This window comes from Tachypleus tridentatus, chromosome 2 (genome assembly GCF_004210375.1).
Source record: "Tachypleus tridentatus isolate NWPU-2018 chromosome 2, ASM421037v1, whole genome shotgun sequence".
Lineage (NCBI taxonomy): Eukaryota > Metazoa > Arthropoda > Merostomata > Xiphosura > Limulidae > Tachypleus > Tachypleus tridentatus.
The window spans coordinates 20,733,996-20,744,525 of NC_134826.1; the positions used below are offsets into that span (position 1 = coordinate 20,733,996).

At 35.3% G+C, this 10,530-nt stretch overlaps 1 protein-coding gene across 1 annotated transcript; it reads left to right on the top strand.

Moving 5' to 3' along the window:
• Window positions 1-3,023: 3,023 nt before the first annotated feature.
• LOC143235304 (uncharacterized) lies at window positions 3,024-9,837 on the top strand. The gene is made up of 2 exons (XM_076473335.1): window positions 3,024-3,866; window positions 9,687-9,837. The coding sequence occupies exons 1-2, from the start codon at window positions 3,338-3,340 to the stop codon at window positions 9,716-9,718; spliced, it is 561 nt and encodes a 186-aa protein (XP_076329450.1). The 5' UTR covers window positions 3,024-3,337; the 3' UTR covers window positions 9,719-9,837.
• Window positions 9,838-10,530: the final 693 nt, after the last annotated feature.

Below are 10,530 nucleotides of genomic sequence, written 5' to 3' on the forward strand. Positions count from 1 at the left end.
GTAAATTACAGTGAATTGAAACATAGTATTATGAATGGAGGGTGTGATGTGTTAGAATTAGTAAATTACAGGGAATTGAAACACAGCATTATGAATGGAGGGTGTGATGTGTTAGAATTAGTAAATTACAGTGAATTGAAACATAGCATTATGAATGGAGGGTGTGATGTGTTAGAATTAATAAATTACAGGTGAATTGAAACATAGTATTATGAATGGAGGGTGTGATGTGTTAGAATTAGTAAATTACAGGTGAATTGAAACATAGTATTATGAATGGAGGGTGTGATGTGTTAGAATTAGTAAATTACAGGTGAATTGAAACATAGTATTATGAATGGAGGGTGTGATGTGTTAGAATTACTAAATTACAGGTGAATTGAAACATAGCATTATGAATGGAGGGTGTGATGTGTTAGAATTAGTAAATTACAGTGAATTGAAACATAGTATTATGAATGGAGGGTGTGATGTGTTAGAATTAGTAAATTACAGGTGAATTGAAACATAGTATTATGAATGGAGGGTGTGATGTGTTAGAATTAGTAAATTACACGTGAATTGAAACATAGCATTATGAATGGATTATGAATGAAGTGGTTTGATGATTTAACGACTACTTTAACCTCACATTAGAAGTAGTTTGATGATTTAACGACTACTTTAACTTCACGTTAGAAGTAGTTTGATGATTTAACGACTACTTTAACCTCATATTAGAAGTGGTTTGATAATTTAACGACTACTTTAACCTCAGGTTTGAAGTAGTTTGATGATTTAACGACTACTTTAACCTCACATTAGAAGTAGTTTGATGATTTAACGACTACTTTAACCTCACATTAGAAGTGGTTTGATGATTTAACGACTACTTTAACCTCACATTAGAAGTAGTTTGATGATTTAACGACTACTTTAACCTCACATTAGAAGTAGTTTGATGATTTAACGACTACTTTAACCTCACATTAGAAGTGGTTTGATGATTTAACGACTACTTTAACTTCACATTAGAAGTAGTTTGATGATTTAACGACTACTTTTACCTCACGTTAGAAGTGGTTTGATGATTTAACGACTACTTTAACCTCGTATTAGAAGTAATTTGATGATTTAACGACTACTTTTACCTCACATTAGAAGTAGTTTCATGATTTAACGACTACTTTTACCTCACGTTAAAAGTGGTTTGATGATTTAATGACTACTTTAACCTCACGTTAGAAGTCATTTGATGATTTAACGACTACTTTTACCTCACATTAGAAGTAGTTTGATGATTTAACGACTACTTTAACCTCACATTAGTAGTAGTTTGATGATTTAACGACTACTTTAACCTCACATTAGAAGTGGTTTGATGATTTAACGACTACTTTAACTTCACATTAGAAGTAGTTTGATGATTTAACGACTACTTTAACCTCACATTAGAAGTGGTTTGATGATTTAACGACTACCTTAACTTCACATTAGAAGTAGTTTGATGATTTAACGACTACTTTTACCTCACGTTAGAAGTGGTTTGATGATATAACGACTACTTTAACCTCATATTAGAAGTAATTTAATGATTTAACGACTACTTTTACCTCACATTAGAAGTAGTTTGATGATTTAACGACTACTTTTACCTCACGTTAGAAGTGGTTTGATGATTTAATAACTACTTTAACCTCACGTTAGAAGTAATTTGATGATTTAACGACTACTTTAACCTCACGTTAGAAGTGGTTTGATGATTTAATGACTACTTTAACCTCACGTTAGAAGTAATTTGATGATTTAACGACTACTTTTACCTCACATTAGAAGTAGTTTGATGATTTAACGACTACTTTTACCTCACGTTAGATGTGGTTTGATGATTTAATGACTACTTTAACCTCACGTTAGAAGTTATTTGATGATTTAACGACTACTTTTACCTCACATTAGAAGTAGTTTGATGATTTAACGACTACTTTTACCTCACGTTAGATGTGGTTTGATGATTTAATGACTACTTTAACCTCACGTTAGAAGTGGTTTGATGATTTAACGACTACTTTAACTTCACATTAGAAGTAGTTTGATGATTTAACGATTACTTTTACCTCACGTTAGAAGTGGTTTGATGATTTAAAGACTACTTTAACTTCACGTTAGAAGTGGTTTGATGATTTAACGACTACTTTAACCTCACGTTAGAAGTGGTTTGATGATTTAATGACTACTTTAACCTCACGTTAGAAGTAATTTGATGATTTAACGACTACTTTTACCTCACATTAGAAGTAGTTTGATGATTTAACGACTACTTTTACCTCACGTTAGATGTGGTTTGATGATTTAATGACTACTTTAACCTCACGTTAGAAGTTATTTGATGATTTAACGACTACTTTTACCTCACGTTAGAAGTGGTTTGATGATTTAATGACCACTTTTACCTCACATTAGAAGTAGTTTGATGATTTAAAGACTACTTTAACTTCACGTTAGAAGTGGTTTGATGATTTAACGACTACTTTAACTTCACATTAGAAGTAGTTTGGTGATTTAATTGTTGGTTTCCTTTTCATATCACTGGTTTTGTAAATCACAATAAATGTAATCCTCTACACAAAAGAAGGTTAAACATATTTTTGTAATGATTGTACTCCAGACTTTCTTTACGGTAGTTTCTGATGTTCCCACACCCCGTCTACTATTTAATATAATATAAACCTGTGATAGAACCTCTTTGGTTTATCAGATGAGAATACGAAACTTTTTTAATTTATCACGCACTGGCAACTTCTTCCATTTCCAAGTGTAGTCTGTATTGATTAAAAAAAAAAAAAGTCACATTAATACGCATGCGTAGCATACCTGTGGACCTCTTGTGGTCACTGATCACAGCAGAAAGGCGCTAAAAGGCACGAAACACGTGTAAGTACAAGTGATTTTCGCCACGAGCTGCACGTACCTTACGTTACCTAATAGATGTCCATATTTACATAGTATATTGCTGGAGATATAAATGCTTGACTAGCTTTGCATGGAGCTATTTTGTGTGACTGAAACGTATAGACATCATGGCCTTGTCACAAGTATAAGGCATTTGGGTTAAAAACTTTAATCAGCGGGGATGCGTGTAGAAACAGCATAATATTAAAATTTAAATCAAGTAACGCTACCCTGTAGTCTCTCACCAGATGACTTGAACCAGCTGGCATGTAATTTATTTTGATGCCTGCTATATTTCAATACTTCAATAACGTAGTGTATTTCGCCTTTAAATACGACGAAGGGGGTGTGTTAGTGGGAACTTTGCGTGTGTCGAGCGAGTGTATTGATACATAAAAAATCAAACATGCAGGAGAACGGAACGCGTCGCAACACAGAACTTCAAACAACTAACAACGTATTTTTAGCCACAGTTAACAACAACAGTAAATTATATCCAAATGGGCGTTTATGTCCACTAGTCTCAACGTACCTTGAAAAGAGCAGTCTCAGTGACAATCCCTTAGACGTAACGTTTTGTAACAGAAACGTAGCAGCAAGTGTTCGATCGCTGTCGTGCCAGAATTTGAATAAAGACTGCAAGCAGCTATCCGATTCAAATCTTTATTCGGTATTGTTACCTACAGTCGAACAATCAACAACCGACTGTCACGAAACCCCGTTCACTCCTTGTGCTATGTCTGAGCTGACGGAACAGAACGTGCCCCTGAACGAAGAGAGGCCTTCTGACAATTCTAGACGAGAAAGTGAAGACGACGGCTCGTCAAGAAGGCCCGTGACGATCATTGTCGGCGTTGTGAGTGCGGCTATCTTCCTCTTGGCCATAATTCTGATTGGTGTGACCCTTTCTTTGACCCCTCACATCGATAAAAAAAGTAAGTTATGAACCCGTGTTATTTATCGAAGTTAACGTTGTTGAAACGTTATTTGTTTTAGGGCCGAAAGCTGCTCACTTAGGGAAAATAGACCCTAAAATTCAACGTTTCAACAGCTAATAACATTTTTCGCGTCAATAACGGTTGGAAGTGCTTTCTCATTTCTAGTTCATGACAGTACACTTATCACACTTTCGTTTTTAACAATAGACTACACTAAAAGCGGGCGAAATAAAACGCAAAATTTGGATTCGTAAAGAACTGTTTTCCAAATGTGAAATAACTACAATATTTCACTGGACTAATCTATGTATTTCGAAAACACTTAACATATTATGACATAAGCTAACGTCTAACCAGATCCAGCATGAACAGAGCCGTATATTAACCTAATACGTTTTATTACCCCATCTCTCTAAAGTTAAGAGAAGCTAGAACTACGTATAACAATATCGAAACGTATTGAAAGAGTTCTAACAGTTATTGAATACCTTTCTTACGCAGAGGATGCTGCTGTCCAAATTCGTTAAACCCCACGATAATAATATTACCGTAAGCGTAGGGATACGAGATTTCTACATGCGGACACACGCACACACGTTTGTGTGTTTTTTGTTGGTTTTATGTGTTGTTTTAACGCAAACCTTTGGTTGTCTGCGCCATATTTAAACTCCAAATTTTAGCATTGAAAGCACTGAAGCTCCTCGTTGACCACCAGGAGGCAGAAATTAAAATATATTAATTCTTAAAAGTGCACTGTAATGTGTTCGTTGGTTCACTGGTTTTGTTTATCAAAACTGTGTCGGTTTTTGTACAACCATGTAGTGACACAGCAGTATGTCTGCGGAGTTGCAACCCTAGAAACTGGTTTCGAAACCTGTGGCAGACAAAGCACAAATATCCCCTTTGAGTGGCTTCGTGTTTAATTACAAATGAACAAACAAACATCCTCGTCTGATAAATATGGCCCCCCTCAACGGGTAGGACGGCGGAGGGTTTACGGATTTACAACGTTGAATCCCGGGGTACAATTCCTGGTGGTAGAAAGATAGCTCAATTTGACATTGTTAAAAAAACAACAACAACCAATAAGTATATACTTCGTTTTTGGCAGTTTAATTACAACTGTACGCATGCCATAACTCGATTGTTATTGTATTCTAGATTTCATATTAAACACAGACCTAAATTAATTTAGCTTACATTGAGGTAAGAAGTAAAAAAATCCTTGTATACAAGGTTCTGATTACTTAGTAACTGTTTGTACGTGTAGCTACTTATGTTTGAATCACAAGGAAAGTTTATTACAGCTCTTTTTCCTCTATGGATTACACGGTTGCATATTAACTCTTTAAAAAAAAAAAAAAACAGTTCTTAAGAGATGAAATTGTAGTTTCGCACACTTATGAATTACAAGGCTCCTGTTTCTTTAATAAAACTTAGTAAGTCATTCTGGTGTGATAACTTTACTGATAGAAATTTGATAGTTCTTGTTTGGGTTTTCACAATATTTACATGTTTTTTACTAACTTTCTTTGGTGTAATGTCTTTCCAAATAAAATGTCCACATTATCACGAGTTTTTACATTTCCGCATGTTAGTATACTATATTATTTTTTACTGCACCTGGACAACGTTGCTAGGTACATACTGGTATAATCTAGGCGTGGTTTAGCAGTTACCGTGTTCGAAATGTGAAAATGAGAATTCGTGGTTCGCCACCCGTTGCTACGAAAACGTTGTCCACATTCTGGGAACGTGAGTGTTTTAAGTAATTGAAGAAATCCCACATTCGGTTCGTCAAGACAACCAAATAAGTGTGGAGGTCGGTATTTGTCAAGATGCATTCTTTTTATATGTTGATTTATCGGTTCAAAATTATACATGAATAGAATAAAGTAGAACTCTGTAATTAGAGAACAAATTGCGGTAAAAATTTCTGAAACAAACGCATTAATATGATTATTTTCAAGTAAAACTTGTCACAGTTCAGAGTTATATTTTCATGTTTTGGCTGTTTTTGAGCTACCTGCAGTGTCCGAATTTTATCGTTGTAAGTCCGTTGACTCGCTGCTGTTCCGCTGTGTAACTTTATTTTCATGAAATATATAAATCGCATAAGTGGCACATCTGTCTTTTTACGTTGATAAATGGTTTAGGATAGAGATTAGAAACCATAACATTGCAAATAGGCTCTTGTCTAATTTTTAGTGGTAAATCATGTTCGAGTGTTGTGTTTTAGCTTTGTTGCGTAACGCAAAGAGGCCGAATTGGTTTCCTATTTTAATTGTTTGTTGTGAATTTCGCACAAAGCTAATCGAGGGCTATCTGTGCTAGCCGTCCCTAATTTAGCAGTGTAAGACTAGAGGGAAAGCAGCTAGTCATCACCACCCACAGCCAACTGGTAGGCTACTCTTTTACCAACGAATAGTGGGATTGACCGTCACATTATAACGCCCCCACGGTTGAAAGGGCGAGCATGTTTGGTGCGACGGGGATGCGAACTCGCGACCCTCAGATTACAAGTCGCACGCCCGCGTGAATAATGAAAAATATTGAGTAAAGTCATCAGTTGGAACACATTAGGGTATTTCATTCTCGGTTGTATCAATAATAATAGCTTTCAATCAGACGAATTTATGCACTTAAAGCAGAACTGGAAATAAAGTTAATTACCCCATTAGATAATTAACTATAATTTTCTTAAGTATCTTCTTTAAAAGACTGGAATGTATTTTATATGCAAAAACGGCTCTTTTGGGTTGAGAAACAAGTGGTTTTCTCGACATCACTGGAATGTATTGTTTCAAATGTTATACTTTCACCATTAACAATATTTTCGGCCGTAATCCCAATAATATCTCGAAAGGTTCAGTCAGATGAGGAGATTTTAGGCTAATTGTAAATAGAAATTCCAAGCTAGTACAGCAAAACAGTTTGTAAATAGAGTTTTTTAATAGTAGACAATAAATTAGAACGAAAAAAAACAATTACTGAGTAGTATAACCACTATTGTTAATGAAACCAATAAAAAATAAACATTATAACGTATCTCATAAGGGAAACATAAATACTAGTTCTTGTCTTAAAAATTTGTCGTAGAACCAGTGTTGGAATATATATCGATTTGGTGATTCGTCTCCGGTGAAGAATGTTTCTTCTTATTATGAAAAAATATTGGTAGACTTTTTAAATACAACAATTTTTATTCTTTTCAATAACATTGTTGCGTTGAAATCCTATTGAACTTACTAAACTATATTTCTGTCGTGAAAACTAGAAGTATCAATGATTTCAAGCTCTTTCTGAAAGTGTTCACCATCTGATATAAACAATTATTTGGTAGTGATGCGCATGAGGTAAGCGAGACAATCATCAGATTTTATCCTTTTCGTAAATAAACCGTGTTGAGCAAAATATTAATATTAGTAATATTAGTGCTAGTTTGTGTTTATTAAGTTGTCCAGAAATAAATGTCGGAATGCTCATGATGACATTTAGAAGCTGAATATTAAGTAACTTATCGTTGGTTGGTTGGTTTAATCCAACGTTTGTTACTTACAAGGTTTCTTAATTGTCTGCTGTTTCAACTTTACTCAGAGTAAGTTTCGCACCTCTAAGGCAGCATGGACAAGAAGGACTTTGGTCTGATTTTTCCTCTACGACTTCAAACTTGGACGAAAAGTTACCGAAACTACATGGAACATCAACCAGGCATTCAGCCATGGATCTGTTACTAAACATACAGTTCAGCGTTGGTTCCAAAGGTTTCTCATTGGAGGTGAAAGTCTTGAAGACCACGAAGGTCGTAGAAGGAAGCCATCCTCAGATGAAAACACATTAAGGGGAAGCAGTTGAGACCCTAGCACAACAGTACGTGAGATTGCAGAAAAGCTACGCACGAGCAAATCAAGCATTACCCACCGAGTGCGATCAGAAAGAAAAAGTTGGATAATTGTTCCGCATGAGTTGACTGAAGATCAACAACACCGGTGTTATGAGACGTGTCAAGGATGATGCTTCAAAAATTGAACGAATTAGGAATCGGGTTCTGCCTCATCCACCTTATTCCCCAGACCTTTCCGCTACGTATTTTCATCTTTTCAAGCACTTTGACCACTTTTTGAACAATAAACGCTTTCAAAACCAAGCAACTGCAGAGTAAGTTTTCAGGGAGTTCCTAACCATAGAAACTCTGACTTCTATAGCAGGGACATAAACAGCATCGTTACACGTTGGCAAAAGTGTGTTGAAGCAAACAGTGCTTACTTTGATTAAAGCATGTTTCACAACACTGGTTTATACTTTTCCAAACTTCTCAGTTCAAAAACACGTATTTCTGGACAACCTAATACTATAACAGTTTCGTATTGTTTGTTTCATTTAGTGAAGACATTTTTGTTTATATTAGTTTTGGCTTCCAATTGCCACACAGGCGTACGCAATCATTAATTTTCTGGTTAGTGTTAACTCTGAGTTTAATATTGGAGTCCTGTAATCGAAAACAGTTTCAACATTCTTAGCAATGTTTAGTTTTATTTCGTGTGTGACAGTTCTGTCTCCCAATCTTCTCTCAAGTCACTGATACGTAGACACGTCTTGGTTTATAATATTTAATACTAAAATATTGTCGGATTACGTTTCTTACGTAGTTTCGAACATATCCCAAGATTTATGTTTCCTAACTCTGGTTTATTGACTTTTACACAGTCAGCCTACATGTATCGTAAAAGAAACCAAATTTTACTACATTAAAGTAATTATCAACAAATAAAGACAAAACTATTCAAACAAGCACACGATAGTTAATTATACGTATTTCCTGGTGCCATGACGTCATCATGTGTCGTGGCTTTATCAGTGCCAGAGTTTAAACATTTTTCAATGAAATGAAATAATGGCCGTAGCTGTTTTTAACACCTAAATTTTGCTAAGAATAAATAAAAATAATTTTTGCTATTTTTTTTAATTGTTGACGTAAGCCTGTATTTAAGAATTATGTACCTTTACGATCATAACGAACCTTTTTTCCCAACGAAATAGAAATAATACCATGCCATAAAATGTAGTTTGAATCTGGATGTCCTGGCCAATGCACATCATTCTAACCCGAATCCATTAAGCTATTCTGTGAACGAGAATATAGATGTAGAAGAAAAAGAATTAGCCGTCAAACAGTTGTTTTAAAGTAGGACACCGAGATGCATGTTTAGATAAACTATTCAGCATTAAATGTCAAAGGGCTCGGCGTGGCCAAGTGGTCATGGCACTCGACTCGTATTCCGAGAATCACGGATTCGAATCCCCGTCACACCAAACATGCTCGCCCTTTCAGCCGTGGTTGCGTTAAAAAGTGACGGTCAATCACACAATTCGTTGGTTAAAGAGTAGCCCAAATATCTGCCATATCCGGTGACGACGAGGCCCTTCGTTCAATACCAGGACTTGCACACAGACTAGTGTTCGATATAGTAGAGGTCTAATAATACTACGTTCAGTATTTCTTTTTAATGTTCTCACCCTTATGATTTCTCTTGTCTGCTCAATGGTATTTCTGAACAAATATCGATTCTATTCCATGGAAAAAGACAAGGAAGAAACAGGTTGAATATATTAGTGATTCCTTATTAAAGGACGTTGTATCAAAACTAATATTATTAGTACTTAGTAATCTAGTCTTGGTGTACGTTCAGTTATAGGGTTGAATTTAATAGGTTTTTTTGTTCTAATTTCAAAACGAAGAAATTAATCGTGTTATGAGTAGCCTCACGTGTTCATAGATGGATAAATTTGTAAAATAAATCTATTTATGCATTACAGATTCTCATGAGTTCAAGGAGGGAGATGACTGATTCGTATTTCAAATAGTCAGAAAGATATTGGTTTAAATTGGATGTTCTCTAGCCAAGAGAGAACATACGAGAAAAACAGTTCGAATAATTTCTTTAGTTTTAATAAAGCAAAATGGACAAAAAACAAAATAGGTGTTGACTTATTTTATTTCTACCACTATGCATTATGGGATTAAATAAACGATAGGTTTTAGTGGTTTATATCTAACGTTGTTTAATTGTGTTTTCCTGACCAATCGTAAGTCGTGTGTGTGGCACGTATTTGTTTCCGACAATGGCAAAATTTCTGGTACATGTGACGTGTGTGAAGTTGTCTTGACAACCTATTGACATAGCATGATGGTTACACTGTATCAACGAATGGATGGCTATAGTAGATGGAAGAAAACCATTTGTTAAGCCTCTTACTGTAAGTAATAAGGGTGTCGGCAAACATCAACTTTAAAGAATCATCGTAACAAGTACAGAGTTTTCTCCCACATATTTTAAATATTATATATTACAAGAAAATACCATTGCAACTCAATAATGTCGTACATTCTGCGTTTGGAACAGACAAAAAATTTGTCTTATTAATAACCGATTTAGTGGCTTTTCTGTAAAGTAAAGATGTTGTTATTGTTTTTAATACAAGTGAGGTTTACCGACGCCCAAGTCAGCCCGGCATGGCCAGGTGGGTTAAGACGTTCGACTTATAATCCGAGGGTCGCGGGTTTGAATCCCGGTCGCTCCAAACATGCTCGCCCTTTCAGCCGTGGGGGCGTTATAATATTACGATCAATCCCACTATTCGTTGGTAAAAAAATAGCCCA

What these genes read in the sequence shown, in the direction of transcription:
- LOC143235304 (XM_076473335.1), top strand. Translation starts at nt 3,338, where the DNA reads ATGCAGGAGAACGGAACGCGTCGCAACACAGAACTTCAAACAACTAAC. An exon ending in CCCTCACATCGATAAAAAAA is followed by an intron (nt 3,867 to 9,686) that starts GTAAGTTATGAA and finishes TATGCATTACAG; the next exon opens with ATTCTCATGAGTTCAAGGAG.